Source organism: Apteryx rowi, unplaced genomic scaffold (assembly GCF_003343035.1).
Source record: "Apteryx rowi isolate R43461 unplaced genomic scaffold, aptRow1 scaffold_180, whole genome shotgun sequence".
In the NCBI taxonomy this organism is placed as follows: domain Eukaryota; kingdom Metazoa; phylum Chordata; class Aves; order Apterygiformes; family Apterygidae; genus Apteryx; species Apteryx rowi.
Genome location: NW_020448086.1, coordinates 556704 through 578111, shown reverse-complemented (window position 1 = coordinate 578111; position 21408 = coordinate 556704). Strand labels below are relative to the sequence as shown.

The window sequence follows — 21408 nt, the reverse complement described above, 5'->3', positions numbered from 1 at the left end:
CACTAGTAAAGAGCAGGAAAAAGAGGACTATTTCCTCATCAGCTGTGAATCCTGCATCAAGTTCAAGGCTTTGGAAGAGAACAAACTAGGTGGAATGGAAGTTGGTTAGATTATTTAATGCTCTACTCAAAAGGAGCATTAGTTGTTTCCTGATAAGGACAGTACAAAAACCTCTACAAAGAAGATGAGAATAAAAAGCTTTATGTTGATGAACCATAAAAGGATGGCCCAGTAAAAGAAATTGGCTTAAAAAAAGGATGAGATGGTTTATTGGCCTGTTAGAACTCATTTTAAACAACCCTTAGATAATTCCATAAGAGTAGGATCAGCGTATTCTTTCATTCTTATCAGGTGTCTTTTTTTGTCCCTTCCAAAAAGGGAAGGAAAAGCAAAGTTGTAAGGCTACGTTATGATTGAAGCTTACCTGCAGAGAGGAGTCGGGAAACGAAAACATTGTTTCCCATAGCTATCCAAACTCCTAACCTGAATGACTTGAGTATCTACAGTCTGTTCACAGGGGTGAATTACAATTGGTGTGGGTTTGAATTTCTTGGGTTTTATGTGTGTCTAAAATGACAACCATAACATTATGTTAATGTCCTCTGCTCTCCCATCAGGCATTTAATATGCACAGCTGTATAGTCATTTTTTGTGACTTGCTTAGCTTAGCTTTAAATTACTGCATTTTGCTTCTAACTGTTCTCAGAGCCAATCCCTGCATTTCTTTAAATTTCAACACATGTCATGTCTTCATGGCAAATTGGTGCAGGTATAAATGGCAACTAATCTGTTTAAAAAGAACAAAGGAATCGCTTGAATTATTTCATTAATTTTAATGGAAACTTTTCCTTCCTTTTTACCTCTTCTTTATATCCCTCCCCTCTCCTCCCCCTAGATCTCGGCCTGTTATAAGCATTAGGAAAAGCATTACAGTACATCCTGACAGGATTGATCTAAAGAAAAAGAACTCTGAGGAACCTAGTGAAATACAGTAAGATTTTTAAATTATTATCATTGTATCAGAAGACTTGGTGGTATTGAGCTTTGTTTTCAAAATTTGTTCAGTCAGTGCTGATGTTATTGTGAGGGGACATGAGTCATGCAGATTAAACAAATATATCCATGTCATCATTTTGGCCTTTTAAATTTATTGTGATAACTGTGCTGAAGACATATTGTGGAATATATTCTGTTCACAATGTCCAATTTGAAAATGAATGTCATTGTTTGCCACTTATGTGAACTTACTCTTTGGCCTCTTTAACATTTAAAGTATCTTAACTTGAACAGCTTTCTCAYGAGTAGAAAAGTAAAAGCAAATAAAATATTTTTTTCTAATTGTAAATTAAATTTTTTTTCCTTGTTTTGTAATTCAGTTTAGTAAGCAGCAAATGACTGTTATAGCATGAATACCACAGTGTTAAGACTGATAATGTCATTCAGTGGACTATTAAAACTTTTCAGTCTGTTGGACCATACCTTATTAAAGTTAACTTTAAGTTTTTGACACTTTTTACAGGATGGATGTGAAAGCATGTTTTCAATATACTGCAAACCCTAGTGATTTAAATCCAAGAATAAGTAAGTTTTGAAGATTAATATTTTTCATCTACTTGTCAAATGCTTTTTTTCTTTAGAGATTATCATGGAAGAACCGTACTTAAATTACAGTGACTTCTCTAGAACGCTGTCAAGTTTAAAATGTGATTTAGTACTAAGGACAATTGGCTATCACAGTATATGTTTTTATAGAAAGGTATAGGATCATGTAAACAAAGGCTAGTATGTTACTAAGTTCTGTGGGTAAAAGACAGAAGCTTTCTTTCAAAACTGAAGCTGTCTAGGTAACATACTTACCAGTAAACAACCACAGAGAGAGAACCATTTTGCACTCTCCAGGTCAGTGCTGATTTAGAAAATAGTTTTAAATGCCCATTTTTTATATCATTAATAAGCATTATTTCCTTATGGGAGACTTACCCTAAAAACTAGTGTTCTGTATTCATGAAAATAGCTTTGTGGAAATTTGTAACTGAAATAAGAAATCTTTCTATTAATAGGAGCCTGGAAGACTGTGCCATAAATGTATTTAAAAATGTAAAGTACTGGTTTTTAATGTCACCTATTTTTTTTCTCTTGTCAGTGTGCTGCTGTTACTTCAGTTCAGAAAGCTTTGTAGGATTTTGAGAGGAGATGAGAAGGATTTTAAGCCGAAACCTCTGTCTCCTGGGTAGTTTGAGTTTCTCGGTTACTTGCAAAACCTGTAGGCCATACTTGAATAAGGTCTTAGTCCTTCAACTGCTGTAGTACTTGCAGCTTTCGGAGGTGACCAATGTGTGCTAGTCTGCACGCTGCTGAGACCTAGTGTGTTTGGTACTGTTCAGCCATTGTAATTCTGAGTTAGCTCTGTGAATACAAAGCTGATTAAAAGATGCACAGAGCTCAGCTCTATCAAAACATGGTATTCCCTGCCTCAGCAGACATGGCTAAAAAGCTCTAGTCACACTYTATTTTCAGTGTTAAAATTAGCAGTGCACCTTGACCTCAAAATCCTGCTAGCTGCTTAGGAAGGAATTGGGACAAAACAGAAATCAGTGATATCTGGGTCAGAGTGTTTACAAAAGCTTGCATCTCAGCCCTCTACTGGCCCCTCAATAGCGATTACCTCCTCCAGCCAGCACTGAATACTGGCAAAGTAACACAATACTTCTGGAATAAAAGGATTTGTTTTAGAAGCTCCCCCTGGATGCATGCATGAAGAATCTGGCCCTTAACTGGAGAGGGACAAAACTGGCAGTTGGAGAAGGTTTTGTAAATAACTGAAAACAGTTTGTAAAACTGAGCACTGGATGAAAGAATCTTCTAGCATAATATTGTAAGAATATACCTGGAGAATTTATTTATTTATTTATTTATATGGCAAGGATTTCTCTTTATAGTGACCTACTTTATTTCTTCATTTAGAGATCAGCTATACATTTGAAGCAGAAAATGAGAGGAGGCAGTTAGGCCTGCCATCTAGAGTACGGTTTAAAGACCATCTGTCTGATCAGTTTACTGCAACTACAGTCCTAAGGGGACAGAATTCAAAAGAGTGTGTGTCAGCCAAGCTTGTACTACAGGTAAGGCAGAGTATTTTTACTTCATTTGGACACATTTGAAACAAAAGCATGCTCTGCTTTCAGTCTCACGGTACTTTTATATAAAACTGAAAAGTTGCGTGCAATATAAAACAACCATAGTTAAAATAAGTAGTACCTTGCTATTCCCTGCACACGTTGTTTCCTCCCCTAGCCTTTCTTCTAAAGCATGAATAAAAGTTTCAGCTACCGCAGTGTACCCTGAAGGTCAATAGAGCTGACCTAATTTAGAAGAATAGAAAGGGAGTAAGTGCCAAAAATTGAGAGCTACTGGAAGATACAGAAGTAGATGTTGTAGAATTTAATGGTGTGACTGGCTAGGGAAGGAGTTTTAACGCACAGCTTCTGGAGGGGATGAATGGGCAGGACAAGAAAGCTTTGTATGTGCTTTCTGACTTGGTTGTTATACTGTCCCTTAAAGGTGACATTGCTCCAAAAGCTGATCAAATTTTCTATCCATGGTTCAGGGGTAATTACCCTCCAATGTTCCTTATGGCTAAAGGAAATTAAAAAGCTTGGCCCTAAGGAATAGGAAGGAAGGGTGTCATTTTACTGTTGTAGTGCGAGTTTCACCTGCTTGAGTTACCATCTGTTATTCTTAGTAATTCTTATCTGTGAGAGAAATCAAACCAGGAAGCCAGAAAAAAAGACAGTAGTTCTAAGATCCATGTGTTTTTGCATGTTTTTAGAAAATGCTGTTTTTTTTCTACAGTGAATAGTTTTAATATTGCAAAATATATCAAGAGAGATTTTGCTTCACAGCGTGTTACAGAATGTGTATCAAAAGCTAGTCTTTGTGTTCTGTTTTTTCTTCTCTATACTGTACACTAACTATGCTATTTAAAATATTTTGACAGGAAAAAATTAAAGATAAGCTACGCCCCATTCCTGTATCTGTTAGTGTGAAAATTGCTGGCCTGGAGTCTAGCTCACCATCCATAAGAAAAGAAAGAGCACTTCCGGATCTTATACCGATTCTAAATTCAGATGAATCTGAAACAAAGACCACAAAAGTAAGCTTTTCTTAGAGCATACTTCCAAGAAATAAGCACTTTACGAAGTTGCTAAATTTTAGAGGGTATAAAAAACTAAATTATGACCAAAGGAAATAACTGGGGTGGCACTGGACTTATGACTCCTGTTTTATATTTTGCTTTGCAAAATGTTATGAACTTAGTCCTGTATTTCTCTTGTAACCAAAGTGAGGATGGTATAGCTGTTAGGGTTCCCTCCACCCCAGTAAATTTAGGAGGAAACATGCTTTGGATTAAAATGGGAATCCATCATCTCCTGCTCTGATCACTTGTCCCATATCACAGACTGTTGTTCAGTCTAATTTTCACATGGTTGGGATGCTCTAACCGTATAAGAGCTCTGCATCTGTGATGTAAAAGAGAGCAAGGACTTTGGGTAAAAGATCCCATTTCCTCAATCCCCATTGAAGAATAAGACTTAAGGATGTTTTGCCTCACTTGAGGTGTACCTCTCACTTAGAAGGGCAAACCACCAAGTTTTATCTAACTTTGCCTTTTAATCACAGTCATGGTTTTCATTTACCAGCAATAAGGTCTATGTCTCACACAGAAAAACTCTCGTCTTCCCTAGACAAGAAGTAGAGTCAGGTTAATATCTTGTTTTACCAACAAATTGTCTCTGAGCTCCCTGTAGATGCTTTATGCAATACACATCAGCAATCTTCTTTTAAGTTAGTATCATATGGTATGTAATAAAAGTGCTTTGGTTTTATTTAGGTGGAGTTCTTAAAAGAAGGATGTGGAGAAGACAATGAATGTCACAGCAATCTAAAACTTCAGTACCGATTTTGTACTAGAGAAGGAAATGAAGACAGATTTACCTATTTACCAATGTAAGCCTTGATTGATGCATTGCTAAAATTCAAGTTATTAATAAGTGCTGAAGAGGGCTTTTAGGAGAGGATTTTTGGGCGACTTAAAGACTTTGGCTCTGTTAGTCTAGCAAGAGGAGGCCTGATCTGTCAGGGGTACAAACACAGGGGAGTAGGGGTCAGCCAGTTGAAGGAAATTGGTGGTACAGAATCAAATGGATACAAAGAGGCCATGACCATGCAGTTGTAGGCTGAAAATTAGAATAAAGTTTCTAACCACTAGAGAATTGAGATTCTAAAGCAACTTTGCAATAATTTATTGCCTCTGCTATTGTTAACTACTTTTGAGATAAAATTTGATGACGAATAGCACAAAATGTTGTACTACAGTACCAAAGAACTGCGTGACTTGATTCAGTCCAGTAGCCTTAGACAAGCAGTAACAGAGAAGTGAACAGAGAAATTGTTTCACCATAACACATACACAACACCCTATCTCATCCTTCCTTCCGGGAAGACCAGTGAAGTTAGAAAGGAGGAATAAAACTAAACCAAGTATGTTTACTTACCATGAACAATTAGTCTTTAGCAGTAGGTACCACAAGCTGTCCTGGAAGCCAAAAGCCCACATACTTTTTTAAAAAAAAAAAGGAGGGGGGGGGAGTAGATTTATTCAGAGAGGATTCATCACTATTAAACATGATAAACCAGATACAAATGCTAGTTTAGAAATACTGTAGACTATTGATTATTTGAGGGGTATATTAGTAAATCTTATCCTGTTAACTGCTGGCCACTGTTGGAGTGAAATACTGGTGTGGAAAAATACCTATGACCATTCTTACATTTATGATCATACAGTAATTTCCCACAGTATAGGAATTCTATCTGGGTAAATCTTAGTAAGAAGCAAACTTTCATATGCGTTTGTTTTCCTAATGCACAAAACCATGTATATTCTCTTTCTGTAGTGAAAATGACATGCCAGTGCTTGTTCTGAAAGATCAGAAAGATATTGCTCTGGAAATAACAGTGACAAATAACCCATCTGATGCAAAAAATCCACAGAAAGATGGCGAAGATGCATATGAAGCTAAACTAATTGCAACTTTTCCAGATAGTCTGACTTACTCTGCATTCAGGGAGATGAGGGGTTATCCTGTAAGTATTTTTTAAGAGAAAAGATACTCAAATTTTAAAATATTTTTAGCATGTTTTCACTTTTAAATGTATTCCATTAATTCAGGAAAAACAGCTAACCTGTGGTGCTAACCAAAATGGCTCTCAAGCAGAGTGTGAACTTGGAAATCCTTTCAAGAGAAATTCCAATGTAAGTTGTGCCTATTTTATTCAAGTTACAAAATCTGATTCCCAGCTGCAGTCTTCCAAAGTTCCTGTGTATCATATCTGGAAATTTGATTCGGATCTGTCTTTGTTAACATTTGAACATGGTGGTGTATTTCTATAATATTGTATGTAGTAGTATGTTCTATATAATATTTACATATTGCATGGATGTTCTTTCTTGTTTAGGTAACCTTTTATCTGATCTTAAGTACCACTAAAGTTAACGTTGATACCACAGACTTGGACATTAATCTGAAGTTGGAAACGTAAGAATTTTTGGGGGGTGGGTATGTGTGTGGGGGTGGGGGTATGTGGGGGGGTGCTCGTGTGTGTGCACACACGCATGCACGCCTGCAGAGTTTTCACAAATGCTTCTAAACATTTTGAATCAATTTGTTTGGTTCATAAAGGCAATTTAACAGTAATGTGAAAACTGCTGAATTTGTAAAATTAAACAGCATTGTTTCCTTTTTATTGTAGAACAAGCACTCAAGTTAATTCGACTCCAATTACTGCTAGTGCTAAAGTGGTTATTGAACTGCTTTTATCACTCACTGGGTAAGTGCTGATAGCATAACAAATGAGTGTGTTGTGGGGAGAGGCAAGGGGGAAAAGCACCTTTACTGCAGCCTTCATTAAAATCTGATTATTCTCATTCTCCCTCACCCCGCAACCGAACAGAGTTGCTAAACCTTCTCAGGTATACTTTGGAGGTAACATCGTTGGTGAGAGTGCTATGAAATCTGAAGATAATATTGGAAACCTCATAGAGTATGAATTCAGAGTGAGTAATTTAGATTAATGCCAAGAGCTGCTTTTAATCAAATGAATGATTTTTCTCTTTACGTATATGAATAATTGGAAAAGTTGCTGGATTTAAAATTGGCTTTTCTTGTCCCAGAATCCTGTTTTCTTGTTCAGAACATGCAGTCTGCTTTCAGACTAGAGCTTCCTCAGACCTTGAAGTTTTTTGTTCATATTCTGAGGAAGTGGCCTGTGGTTGGCTGTACACTTTTTTTTAGAACAGTTCATGCACATTCACCTGTACAGCATAAAACTCCATGCAGGTAGGGGACAAAACTTAAACCCCAAATTCGAACTGTGGCATGCCCGGATATTAGCTCATGCACACAGATGGTGAGTATGGACACTTACGCATGCAGGATTCAACATGAACAAGAGAACGCTACACAGGAGCCGTTTTGAACATGTGGGTCCGGTTCACCCACTTGGCCTTCTGCCTAATTAATAAATCAAGAACTGTGGTTCGGCTAAGGGAGAGGATTCTGGTTCTGTGAAAACTACGTTTAGCAGTAAGAGACTTCTTTTCCCACATCATTATTACAAGCACTAGTGTATTTGTGCATAGTAGTTTGTCAGGATTATTCTCTTAAAATCCATCGCTATCAAATCCTTTACTTCCTTCTGTACCTCCTTATTTATCTACTGTAGTAATGTAGAAGTAGTTAGAATATCTATTTTTGAACTTGCTCTCATAAACAGTAATGCTAAGAAAGCAAAACCAGGTTGGGAAACAATTCCCAAACTAGCGGAATACTTCAGAAAGTATACTTTTTATGTCAGAGTTTCTCTTAAAGTTGAAATTCCTATCAGTTATGCAATTGAATGATTTGTTAACTCTGAAGAGTTGCTGTTGTTGTTTCCTATGAAGACAGATTTCTAAAAATCAATGGCTTATCGTACTTGTTATGGAATCTTAGTCTTTACATGTTTAAGTGTGTATCTTAGTTGCTATCCAAATGTGCTAGTTTTAGTATATGGTTTTTCTTTATGCTGTATATACACTGTCTTTCAATGGCTTTTAAATTTCCTGTTAGCCAAATGCATAAAACTTGCCAAAGTCAAGAACTGTTTTGTTTGAAAAGAAAATCCCTTTAAACCAGACTTCACAGTTTAAAGAATGTTTGTTTCAACAGGTAACTAACTTGGGCAGGCCACTTAAAACATTTGGCACAGCTTCCCTGGACATCCAGTGGCCAAAAGAAATTAATAATGGCAAATGGCTGCTTTATTTGATGAAAATAGATTCCAAAGGCTTGGAAAAAGTCTCCTGTCAACCCCAGAATGAAATCAATTATTTGCGTGTTATGGTATGTTACCCAGTCTGCTCCTGCTGATGAATTAGTACAACATTAAAGCATCATAGCATGCAATAGTAGGGCCTGAGTGCTTCTCTCCAGAATGAATTCTTTGTCTTAAGCAGCTCGCAGGCACAATACATAAACAATGTATCAAGGTTTACGCTTATTAGGAGACTGCATAATGGCTAATGACATAAGCTATAGGATAGGTACTATCTCATGTTGATTTTACCTGCCATGGGCAGGTGTACACTGTTGCCACATGTTGCACAGGATGAAACTGCTGCTTGCTTTAATGCATTCCAACAACATTATTGAAATCTGTTTCCCTTTTTACATTAAAAAAAAAAAAAAAAAAAAAGGATAAGCAATAGTAAACATCTCCTGGTCCTTGGGGAATTCCATAGACTTTTTTGATGGAAATAGGGCTTGCACTTAAATGTATTTATTTACACCAAATATGATAAAAAGTTTCTTAAGCAAGACTTTCATAGCTCTTCATTGTGCCTACTTAGCAAGATTTTTTTCTAAACCCTGAGCACTCATTTTCATACTTACAATCCAGTTAATTTCAACAGACATAATGCACATAATTGATGTAACTAAAAGATTTTTTTTCTCTTGTGGAAAAGGAATTAACAAGTTTTATTCCAAAGTATTTATGTATAAATTTCAATGCGATCTGAGAAAACTTGTACTTTTCATAAACAATGAAAACTGCATGCACATAAACGCAATTCTGTCAGTTTGCTGAACACTGCAATAGTTAATAAAACTTTTAGTGAGTGTAATTAGTATACAGTTCAAAATATGCATCTACTGACCTTGCCACTGCTGCCACTTTTTCTTCTTTAACATAGTAGCATTAGTAATCTGTATTTAGAACAAAAATGGAAATAGCATTAAAAGCTTTATAGAACTAAACCCTCCACCTGTTAAGACAAGAGAATAGTCAGTTGATCTGTTCTTTAGTTAATCTCAAATTCCAGTGATTGTCCTGACTCTGCTACTAGCAATAAAGGTAGATAAGTAGGGATATACAGTGATGTGTGCTCGTGTGTGCTGATTTTGGAGCAAGCAAGCAGACTAATTGAACTCTTCTTTTGTTTTTCTGCTTCTATGAGGAGGGCCAGAATTAAGAAATACTTGTGCTATACCACTAAAAATATTCTTATGTCAAACTTTTTTTTTTTTTTTTTTTTTTTTTTTTTTAAGGAATCCCATAACTCAAGGAGAAAACGTGAGGTTGCAGAGAAGCAGATTATAGACAGCAAAGCATTTTCTTTATTCTCAGAAAGAAAATACAAGACTTTGGTAAGCATATCACACCAACTACAGTTCTGTCGGGTATCTCTCCCTTCACTCCTAATAGGGCTTAACTGAGTTTGGCAGAGTGAAAGAAGATATCTTTCTTTGCTTTGTTTCCATCTTAATTTTCAAATATTGGTGTGTTTATGATTTGGTCCATTTATATTATCTTCCGATGAGAGAGGAATAGGAGAGAATTTCTGTATAGTTACCTACATTAAACTAAAGTATCATCATCAATATCATCATCATATTTTCCCATTGCTTTCAGTCCAAGCAGATTAGTTTCTTGTACATGAAGAAGATGCATGTCATCCAATGTGTTAAACAACCTTAAATCCTAGGGTTTTTTTAGTCAAGGTGTAAGGATGTGGTTTTATTTACACGCAGAAACTTGTAATTGCAGGACTGCAATGTGAATGCACGCTGTGTGGATATAAAATGCCCCTTAAATGGTTTGGACAGCAAGGCATCTATTGTACTGCGTTCCAGACTGTGGAACAGTACTTTCTTAGAAGTAAGTTTGCTTACCTGCCATTTTTGAGAAATCATAGTTCTTTCCTGTTCTGTGTCTGATGTCCATATTTTATTTTGAAACAGGAATACTCCAAAATGAACTATCTAGACGTTCTTGTTAGGGCTTCAATCAGCGTTCCTGCTGCAGCTAAGAATGTTAAACTCACAAATGAAGTTGCTCAGGTAGGCTCAACATTTAACATGAACTATGTGTGATTATGGTGATCATGTTTCCAGCTCATCTGAAAAGACTGGAGAAAATAAAACACTTTAAAACAAAAGGAGCTGTTGGTTAGATTTTTAACTGAATTTTGAATTATTGATCCTTGACACCTTTAATCAGGTTGGAAGAATTAACTATCATACTGAAATGATCAATCTTTCTTGGAGCAGGTGCCTATGCTTAGAAAGCCAGATTAAGAATAGCGTTTGACAGGAGATGAGTAGGAACTTTTTTTTTCTTTCCCCAAAAGCATTTTTGTAGATGAGAGAGAGAAGACATCTTGTCAGAAAAGAAATGAGACCATGTAAGTTGCAGTTTTGGATCAGATAAACATAGATGCTTTTGAAATGCTCTTACCATCATCTTCCCATGTTTTCTTTATTTTAGGTGCGCATTACTGTCTTTCCTGCAAAAACAGTAGCACTTTATACAGGGGTGCCTTGGTGGATCATCTTAGTGGCAATTCTTGCTGGAATACTGATGCTAGCTCTGTTGGTATTCTTACTATGGAAGGTAAGTTTTTAATTCATCTGGTCATTTCACATTTCTTGGTTTACAAATGACAAGATAGGAAACTAATTAAGCAAACGATCAAGTATTTTGTAGTTAAGACATGAAACAAAAAGCAAAATTGCGCAAACTGTACCTTTTTCAGTTTTGCAACATTTGGGATGAAAATGGTCACATGGGAACACCTGTTACCCTTTTGTATCATGAAATTTTTCTGTTTCCAGATCTTCAAAAGGAAATGTTTTGAGTTCTAGGCAAAACTTGTCTAAGTTTTCAGAGACTGTAGTTACTTTGATATAGATACAGCTACTTGGGGCTTCTATGGCTTTGACAATTAGATGTAAAGCTGTTTTTTGTGTTGTAAACTATCTACTGCTGTCTAGCTTTGCAGTTAATTTCTCATCACATAAGAAACACCATTAAACTGACAGTAGATGAAGATAATACCTCAAAAGGTACAGAAATAATGCATAGCCAAGTGTGTTGGCTAATTTCTTTAGTATTGGCTTGTTATCTTAAAAACTCTAAAAGAGTAAATAAATGTTTAAAATGAAAAGTTAACAATTTGCAAATGAAAAAATCAAGTGGCTGTTTTTCTTACGAGCTTTGGCATTTTCTATAACTAATTGTGGTTCCAAGCGTAAGAGGTTAGTTCTCTTGCTTTTGCCTCTTAATCCACATTGGCAGTTAGTAGTTGTTACTAGGGGATAGCAGAATGTTGTTAAGAAAGGTGAAGAGGAATGTCCCATCTGACTGTCACTTACTGTCTTCTGGAGAAATTGCTGCAATTGGCTTCATTGAGGAGCTACTGCTTGCTGCAGATCACCTCTTACAGGATAATCCCAGCTTCTTTCCTTTCCAAAAAATGCCCAGCTCCTGCTGCAGATCTCCCTGATGAATTACACAAAGTAACACTTTCATTGGGCTGCTAGGTTATAACTGTTTTATTGCACGTAGATATATACACATGGTGTAGAATGTTTTGATATCAAACATTGAGCCATCCTATGAAGAACAAAGATGGTACTTCAGAGCCAATTACATGATTGGGTACAATCAAGCATTTGTCTCAAGAGATTTAACTTATTTATATCTTGCCATTTTAACAGCACAAGTCAAAGCAATAAGCTTATATATCTTGCAATTCATCTACCCTGTGCACTAGTCCATGAACTGATTTCTGTACAGATTTCTTACTGCTCTTCACAGCTTTAGTTGCTATGAACATACTTTAATGTAAAAAAAGATGTATTACACAGATTTATCAAAAAAAATCCCTAAGGTAAGTTACTAATCTCAGGCTATTCTATGATTTTATAGATTAAGTTAGTTCAACAGGTTCTCTAGTTTAAAAACAGTTGCGAGTTTTCTTGTGTGTTTTTTTTTTTTGTTTGGTTTTTTTTTTTTGTTTTTTTAGGCAATGAACCTAAGAAAGGAATGAGTGGAAGACATTTCACAAAGTTTATTTAAGTTAGTTTTAACAGGTTTGACTTTTTCCGGTCCACAAAAATTGACTAAATACCTTGCTTCCTTGTAGTGTGGTTTCTTCAAGAGAAATAAGAAAGATCATTATGATGCCACATATCACAAGGCTGAGATCCATGCTCAGCCATCTGATAAAGAGAGGCTTACTTCTGATGCGTAGTATTGATCTACTTCTATAATTGGTAATCGATCAGTATTTTTTAATTTTTAACTGTGGCACATGCTATGGTTGCGGTGGCTAACTATGAGCTTTTGCTGCATATATTAACTGCTGGATTTCAAACTATCAGTACTTGCTTACTCATTCTCTTGACAGATTTTCAGCTTTTGGTGCACATGAACAAACACAGATGTTTACCTTCGTCTAAAAAGCTTTTTGTTTATTTCTTTAAAAAACATCTTGATCTGTTGCAATGGTTTTTACTTTTTTATTTTTTACATTGATGTTTTAACAGTACAAGTTAGTTTTTAAGCTTTAGAGATGGTAATCAACACTGTGCAGAGTTAAGATTTAAATTTAAGACTACACAGAAGATATATAAACGTGCTTTATTAACCTTTAGCGCATGCTAAAAAGTACGTTACTCATAATGAAAGCAATTTTCGTAATGAAAATTTAATCGCTGTGAAAACATCTTTTTTCCTTCAGTTCTAAGGCATATTCTTCTGGGCATATACCTTTTTCTGATGAAGCTACTACTAGGTGCATGATGATTTATGCTTCCAGCAATCTTTACACAAAATTTAAGACAATAAGTGCATGCATATTAATTAGTGATGCTTGGGATGAGAGGGTGGGGAGAAATTCGTAACTAAAATCGGTCAATATAGTGCATAATGAAATGGTGGAGATAGCTAAAGATATGGCCTATGCCTCTACCTTTCTTCTTCTTCTTTTTTTTTTAAATTCAGGTCTATGTAAGTTCTAATAAATTTGTGTAAAAACAACTCTTGCCCCCCAAAATCACCATCCCAAATATATGAACAAACCTTGACAGTTTCATTTTGTATGCTGGCAATATCTAAGGACAGATGTCTGTCCTGCACTTAATCTTGACCTCAGAGACCATAAGCATGTAAAGTTGAGTGTCTGCTTTGGCCACAATGCTGCAAAGATGATTGGTTGCATCAAAAGTCCATTTTATTTTGAAAAATAATTTCAGTCCGTTCTTAAATAAGTAAAATCAGTTTTTATGTCAGCTTTGAATAATTAAAAAAAAAAAAAACAATACTGCAGGGCACAAATAAGCTGAACTGGACTTCCTCTAGGGAGACTTGTGTCATCATGGTACATTACAAAACTTTAAAGGTCTGCCTGTTTTTACTGTACAGTGAACTAAGCAAGACTCATATTCTAATACCACACGTGTAGTTAAGTTGAGATGACTATAGTTGCAATGGTGCTTTGGAAAGCATGACCCTAGTGTAACTTTTCTTGAAGGCGCTGGAAATCTTCCCATAAGCTTTAAAAGAGAAATCATGTCACCCTACAGGAGGATACTGGAGTACAAACCTACCTTTAATTCAGGAGAGGCATGCTTTCCTGAAGTGTTATCTTCTTCTCCTCCGTGCAGCATTAAGACTTGCAAAGACTTCTAAAACAAGTTTAGAAAGTTACTGGAAGGAATTTAAGATCTCAGGCTACTGAAATGTTGGACTATGCTATTTGTCTGCAACTGCTTGCTGCTGGAACTAATTTAGACACTGTCATGTATTTTATAGCTAAGCACACCACATTTTTGGCCAAGATCTTTTTCTTTTCAATTTTCTTACCTGTATATCTGTGCAAAGGAAGAATGTACTGCCTCTGTAATTGTTGCACTTTGACAGTAACTTGAACCTAAACCGTTCTTTTTCTACTCTGCCCCAGTGTGGGTTCTTCCAGCGTTCTAGGTACGATGACAGTGTCCCCCGATATCATGCTGTAAGAATTCGAAAAGAAGAGCGACAGATCAAAGATGGGAAATGCAAAGATCTTGAGACAAAACAGTGGATCACAAAATGGAACGAGAATGAAAGTTATTCTTAAGGAAAAGTTTTTTTTTTTTTTTTTTCCCTCCACAAAGTTCAGCTAGTTGTTTTCATTAATGGAATACTGATGGAGTTGGACCTATGTACACTATGGACATTTGCTGTTTGATTGTAGATATTACTACTTATACTGCGGTTTTTGTTTGCACAGTTAAAATTGCTTCAACAGACTTTATTTGCATAATTTAATTTCCAGACTGTCTCTTTTTCCCTTCAAATCTAACTCACACTTTAGAAGATGCTGTATTGATTTGGGTCTTTTCTGCAATGTGCACATCCACCATGGCAGACTTTTTCCTATGATCATAACATTCCTGTGTGCAAGGAATGCATGGTTAAGGTGAAGACAGGGTCTCCATTCTTCCCTCAATGCACACAGTGGCCTTGACACACTTTGTTCAAGTGAAATCTGAAGAGCTGCAAATCTACTTTAGTCATAAGCTTTGCCTGCTACAGTAGTTAGGGCTTAACAAAAAGCATCATCTTAAATGACGTGCAATAGGTCATGTTGCTCAATTTTTAAGATCAGATTGTGTGAATCCTGCTCACACCAAATATACACAGGTTTTTTTTAAAGAGAGGCTTGAATATTAGATGTACTTTTTATGTATATATATATTTTAGTCATTTTTGTATTTATTTTTGTTATAAATCATTGTCTTTGACTAATCATTAGGCCAAAGACTTAACTGAACCTTCAAACCCACTATGTTTATGAACTTCAGATTACACGACCTGAAGCTTTCACAACATTTTAATAAATCACTACAGGTGCCAATGCTTTTTAAAAATGTAAATATTTATTCCAGTGATGTACGTGGGGGCTTTTTTCCTGATACTTATTTTATGTAATAGGAATTACCAGGTCTTGTAACATGATTTGTATATTACTTCAGAATATTTAACGATTTGGACACCAAGCAGAAGTATGGTTTTAAATACAGTTTTATACTTGCTGCAAGAGAAGTGACAGGTTCTCTGGAAACAGCTTTACAGCTTCACGAGGATTTTCTGTTTGGAGAAAAGTGTTGACTACTGCATCTGCTATATAGCACTTGAAGGAGGCTATAAAGGCCTAACTTACCTTAATTTGGGGGATCTGAGCTGATCCTCTTTGAGACTACTGAATTGTCTTGAATACCTGAATGTTGATAAGAATAGAGCCACAATGTTGTGCTTATCAGTAATCTAATTATTGTAACATAAGTGATTTAAATACATAACTATTTAAAGAGTTTACTTTTTTTTACCCATGTTTTAAAGTGTTGGTACTATTTAAGAATGAAAATTTAGCTGACAATTGTTTATTCCATGTAAAACAAAACTCTACTCGAAGTATGCACGCTAATTGCTAGTAATTTGAACTATGCAAAAACCTCTTTGTACTTTTGCCCTCCTAGGGTAAAAACCTGCTAAGAGGGCATTTGTCAGGTGTCTTATTTGTATTACTAACTTTGAACATACCTATTAGAGAAAGTGCGTTCATTTAATAGACTCTTCTTCCTCCCACTGAATAATCTCGGTATGTTGTGACCCTGATTTTTATGAACACTTACACACATATATAGCTGTTATCCAGTTTTTGACCTTTTAAAATTCTAGCTTACTTGCTGAAAGGCTCATCTGTGTAAGAAGCCAGGCTAATGAGGTGCTAAGAAGCTTGACAAACTACTGTAGCCTTTGATTTAAAAGCAATGTCTTCCCCACCCTGCCCCCCTCAATTGTGGCACTGCTGTAAGAACATGAATGTCTCAACAGTGTTAAACTGAAAGTTTTTGAAAATAAGTCATATCACTGGTATACTTTAATTTGAACATTTGTCACTGGTATGCTTTTGTCTCAAACAATTTTTATACGAGCTAGCAATGCTACATCATTCCATGATTAGAAATTACCTGTGGATATTTGTATAGAAGTGTGAAATAAAATTTTTTTAATTAAACTGTTTTTGGTAATGGCGATTTCTTATTAATTTCATGGATTACTTTCAGCTAAGCTCACTAGTCCATTAGACGAGCAAGCTGCAAGCTTTAATGAAGTGAAACTAGTAAAGTATTAGCTTTAAAAAAACTCTCTCGATCTAAATATGGCTGTAACTCTAAATGACCTCACCCATGCAAGGAGGCAGCCACAACAGCTGCAGCTGATACTGCACAATCTCCCGCAYGCAGGCTGCCTCCTGCCTGCTGCTGTTTCCAGCACTGGCAGCAGTCTGGCAGCCAGCCCGGCCAGGCAGCAACCCTACCAACAGCACAGCTCCACACCTGAACTCCTGACAGGGGCGAGCTGCCCTCTCTGTTCTCACTCCGCTCTGGTGCTGCCCAGGCGTAAAGGCACTTGAGGTGGGCTACCACACTGCCACTTCAGTGCAGGCAGTCTCCTAAAGCTCCCTGCCATAGGGGTGTTKTTGGGAAGTGGGGGAGGCAGAGGAAGAGTGTTCCCCAAAATCAATCAAGGACTTCCACTGCTAGGTACAGAGAGGTGGGTGAAGTGTGATATTGACTGTCATAAAGTCACAGGATACAGAGTCAACTCCCCAAAAAATCCAGGAAAGCCAAAAGAGGCAGCAAACACAAGGATTAGTGGATAAGATGCAACAAATGCTAAAGATAAGGGCTAAGAGGATACATGCTAGCTGAAGGGAGTGACAGACAAGGAGGCCACTGTTTATTACAGCTGAGAAATTTCCAGGAGTATAATCAACAGCTGCTGCTAGGTCTCTCAGAGCATGTCAAAGGTGTGGAAACAACCTTCTTCTATTAATTCTTTAATTAGTCTCATTGGCATGGTTATAACAGACACAAACATTTGTCCACAGAAATACCTGCTCTGCCGGTCCCTGTTTTGTAAGTATGCTCCCATGAAACACAGGACAGCGGCTGTCAAAACAGACCTTGACAGCACTATATCACTAGAAGAATCTAGTGTAGGGCCCAGCTTCTGTTCAACAGCACAAATAAGTTACCTATAAGGTATAAAGTTTTTTTCCTACCACAGTACATGCAGCCTCAGTTACCACTGTGTATATAGCTTAAGACACACTAATAGAACACTAGTAAAATGGCGTATATGTTGAACTGACACAGGTGCCAGATCTTATGAGAAAAGCTTCCAATATAAGGGACCATGATAGCATAATTTCAAGAAGACCCTGTGTGGAGGATGTATGTGGAGGAAGAGAAGGAACAGGGTGCACTGAAGCAAACAGCAGGGAACATCATAGAACATAAGTGGAATGGAAAAGATTTTTTGATGAAGGCACTAAAACTCAAATCCATTTGCAGCACACTGAGCCACAATCCTGGCTGCCACTGCAGCATAGCATCTTAACTAAAAATCAGACTATACAGAGGACCAGAAACCTGCTTACATGCAGCGGGTTTGGGGCAGGGGGAGGCAGAAGCAAGTGTTAGCAGTCAGTTTGCAAAACCAACAAATTGCAATTAAATGAGAAAATAAAGCGGTACTTCGAGGCAGCTCAACAGCATGGACTTGCTTCTGCTGGTTTTCCAGACAAGTCCACCTATGTGTGGAAACAAGAATCCAAGCAGCGTATTTCCCTCCTGTGGCTTTGTAAGCAGTTACTTCAGTTCCATCCCAGTCCTTGGACATGAGTATATGTCTTCCAAAGCTCTGGATTCATAATTAATATTATATACCTTTTCTAACTTCATAAACCTTACCGCTTTGCTAGGCATGGACTGCAAGAGAGGACTGATGGCTCAGTGCAGTCCTTCTTGCATCCTTCTGTTCCAACCAACATCCTTGGGGGCTTTCCAGCAACTAGGACACTTCATCAGGACATCAGACTCAACAGACCTGASATSCCTTGGAGAGTATCCCTCCTCCCCACCAACACAGACTGAGATGAGAAAGAGGAAATACATAGTTAGCACTGTATATTGATGGTAAGGGGAGTATATGTTGTGTTCTGTTACAGCTTTTAAGGGGTTCAACTTTTTTTTAGAGGTTTTGGGTATCTTTGCAGCTGCTTACCTAGGCACAGGAAAAGTCAAATATTTCTGCCAAGAATGTCTGAAATACTGCTGCTGCTGAGGTGATCAAAAGAAATGTTTGTGGGATATTGTAAAGCAGAATAAGACTGCTTGGTTTCTTAAAGCAGAGAGAAACAACAGGTATGTTGCAGAGCTGAGCAATCTATTACTGCCAGCAGCTTGCAAGATATTATGTGATTGATTTCAGTTTAGCGAGGAGAAACAACATAAAAACCATCCTGGAACAGACTACGGATCCATCTCAGCTGGCATCTCACCTCTGACAATGGCTAACAGTAAAGCATATATATATATATAGCATATAGTGATACTTTGCTCTTCCCGTTTCCACAAAAAATTAGTGCTCAGAGAAATAAAGAACTATATACTGTATTTTTTCTTATGAAAGAAAAAGCCATCCATGGCAATCAATCATAATTAATCCAACGATCTTGTGTCACATGAAGTTGTAGATGGCAAAAATTCACAAACTCCATAGTTTAATTACACACTGGATTAAAATAAATAAGCACATATATATGTTCTTCTTGAACTTACATAATTGAATCACAACTCATACAGAAGCCGTTCCATGTTTCTGATCAACTCTGCTGCCATTTTATATATCTTATTTCTACTCTTGGAAAAAGACAGAGATGAAAACCACATCAAACCAATGCAACCTTAGGAAAATTCTCTAACATAGCAAAAGCAGCTGATCTAATCAATAAAAAGGCAGGAACCATGACAAGCCCTAGTGCAGAGTAAGTATACAAGCTGAAATGAAACAAGGTCAGACAGACCAGATTAGGGTGCAGGCATCACAGCAAAGCACATAAATTGTTGGAAGAAAAAGAGAAGACAGAAATACTCTATGGATATCTGTTCAAGGAGATTGAAATTTTGTCTCTATAATAGAGCTATTCCAAAAAGAAAAAAAAAAAAAAAAGGAAAAGAAAAGAAAGAAAGAAAGCATCAGTACATGCAGCAACCAAGAATGCAGACTACCATTAAGAGAATATTTATGGTATGATCTTAATAAACCAAGAATTCTTTCTATGGAACACCCTGCAAGAATGCTATGCTTTCAATTATCTTATTAAACTTTAAATGCCACTTTAAATTTTAAAATGAAGTTGCAAAAAAGAAAAAAAGAAAAAGTAATTGCTTAGGTTAAAATTAAAAGCTATATTTTCTACTATCTTAAAGTCTAATTTGTTCTATCCCGTTTGAATTGCAGATCTAGATGTATTATAATTTCAGGAACACCAATAAGCAAGAAGACTGTCACAAGTTACCTGTGGCATAACACTAGTCAATAGACAAATGCCAAGTGACAAAAATAATAAATTTATCCTTTTTGTGTTGCGTAAGAGTTTACAGAGATTGACACACCACAGCTGAAATTAGTGCCGTACCACAGGATTTGAATCAGATTAGTCTAAACTCCCAGAAAATCATGAATGAGAGAAACAGGTTAAAAGAGAGAAAATTCAATATGGGCCTTCTCCAATATTTTAAAAGAACATGTTTTATGGGGATCAGTATTCAGATCAGTARTTTAAACGAGACTGAGAAAAAACCTTTAGGTAAACAGAGATGGTTTGTTCTGCCCTGAACACAGCTTTTAAAGAATTATCCACAATTCTTTATCCACAGGTCATTATCCACAATTACTTCCGTCACTGCTGATTCTCCACGATTTTCCCTGACAAAAGTGCTCACTGTTTACACTAGTCCTAGATACACTAGATTCTAGTCCACAGCATTAAATGATTCATTTAGCCTCTGACAGTCTGCCACATCTTTTGGACAGAGACTGATGTCCAACGATACATATAAACAACAGCCCAGCCTTTAAGGCATGCCTGTGCAAATTGAATCGAGCAGTAAAAGAAACATCAGGCATCAAGACAGTAACACGAAAGCATGAAAGACAAAACCAACCCAGAACCATCATAAATTGCAGCACTACCCACCTCACTGCCTGCAGGCACTGCTTTAAACTACCACTGGCTCACAATTGAGGATATATACATATTTATAATCATAAAACGGTTATAAAACAAAGCAGATCTTATAACATGGTTCTAAAGCAAAGCAGATCATAAGCAAAGTAGGAGGTCCAAACAGCTACAAACTTGAAGGGAAGCATGAGCTACCATTTGATGCTTCTAAGGGAGGCCTACAACTAGCATTAGGGCAAAAGAAGTCTGTAGCCCATTTATATGGAGAGAAAGAAAAGTAGTTGTTAGTTCAGGCCAGCAGTCCCTGGCCAGAATAGAACAAACCATTCATTTCTCAGCACGAGATGGATGTACATTACAATGCCATCTGCGTTTCAATGCAACACAGAAAGACTTTAATTCATTATGATACTTTCATGTCTCTAATAGAAAGCTCCAAGCAATCCAGCAAAGCACTGAAAAAAATAAATAGAAATAGTAAAATGATTCTTACTCTAGTGCAGGCCATCAGATATCCATCCCTACTATCAGGTCAGGGACAAGTCACTGGTACAAAACCTGTTTAAAGGAGACCAAACAATACTTATGAGCTGATTTCATATGATAAATTTATGGGACAAATATAAGTATCTGTAATAAAAGAAGCAAATGATAAAGAACCTGATCCAGTATTATACGCAATTTTGAACTGCAGTCAATTTAACAGGAAAGCTTATAATCACTTTTAACTGCATTTTATATTATTGTTCTGGATATTTTTACTTGACCATAATAAAGATGTACTAAATACCACTCATATTGCATTAGTATTGTAATATTCACATTTGGCATAGCGATTTAGTGTTACAACATATGACCAATTTTTTAAGCAATAACGACGTGTACTCCATTCAGTATTGTCTGATCAGGATTGTATCTGTAACCACGAACCCCCCCCC

At 36.7% G+C, this 21408-nt stretch overlaps 1 protein-coding gene and 1 long non-coding RNA gene across 15 annotated transcripts in view; one reads left to right on the top strand and one right to left on the bottom strand.

Annotated features, from left to right (window-relative positions):
• ITGA6 (integrin subunit alpha 6) overlaps positions 1–16450 on the top strand; it is a 39672-nt gene extending 23222 nt beyond the window's left edge. The window contains exons 10-26 of one of the 2 annotated variants that reach the window (XM_026061389.1): positions 896–991; positions 1520–1581; positions 2965–3122; positions 3998–4153; positions 4892–5007; positions 5958–6147; positions 6233–6316; positions 6520–6599; positions 6814–6891; positions 7015–7117; positions 8271–8444; positions 9651–9749; positions 10150–10260; positions 10344–10442; positions 10870–10995; positions 12530–12659; positions 14348–16450. In XM_026061389.1, coding sequence (XP_025917174.1) covers positions 896–991; positions 1520–1581; positions 2965–3122; positions 3998–4153; positions 4892–5007; positions 5958–6147; positions 6233–6316; positions 6520–6599; positions 6814–6891; positions 7015–7117; positions 8271–8444; positions 9651–9749; positions 10150–10260; positions 10344–10442; positions 10870–10995; positions 12530–12637 — 1840 coding nt within the window. In that variant the 3' untranslated portion in view covers positions 12638–12659; positions 14348–16450. The remainder of the gene's footprint in view (positions 1–895; positions 992–1519; positions 1582–2964; positions 3123–3997; positions 4154–4891; positions 5008–5957; positions 6148–6232; positions 6317–6519; positions 6600–6813; positions 6892–7014; positions 7118–8270; positions 8445–9650; positions 9750–10149; positions 10261–10343; positions 10443–10869; positions 10996–12529; positions 12660–14347) is intronic. The other variant, XM_026061391.1, reaches the window with a different exon arrangement.
• The window catches only part of LOC112963911, a 24146-nt gene extending 2749 nt beyond the window's left edge, over positions 1–21397 (bottom strand). For 3 of the 13 annotated variants that reach the window (XR_003252779.1, XR_003252781.1, XR_003252780.1), the window contains exons 1-11: positions 20964–21397; positions 19062–19142; positions 18192–18370; positions 15593–15649; positions 14251–14399; positions 13995–14072; positions 11757–11883; positions 10840–10888; positions 10275–10510; positions 9260–9308; positions 5556–5618 (exon numbers count right to left, since the gene is read on the bottom strand). This is a non-coding gene — a long non-coding RNA (uncharacterized LOC112963911). Of the gene's footprint in view, positions 1–3810; positions 4134–5555; positions 5619–9259; positions 9309–10274; positions 10511–10839; positions 10987–11756; positions 11884–13994; positions 14073–14250; positions 14400–15592; positions 15650–18191; positions 18371–19061; positions 19143–20963 lie in introns of those variants that run through there. The other 10 variants (XR_003252777.1, XR_003252776.1, XR_003252778.1 and 7 more) reach the window with 9 other exon arrangements.
• Between the last annotated feature and the right edge of the window lie 11 nt (positions 21398–21408).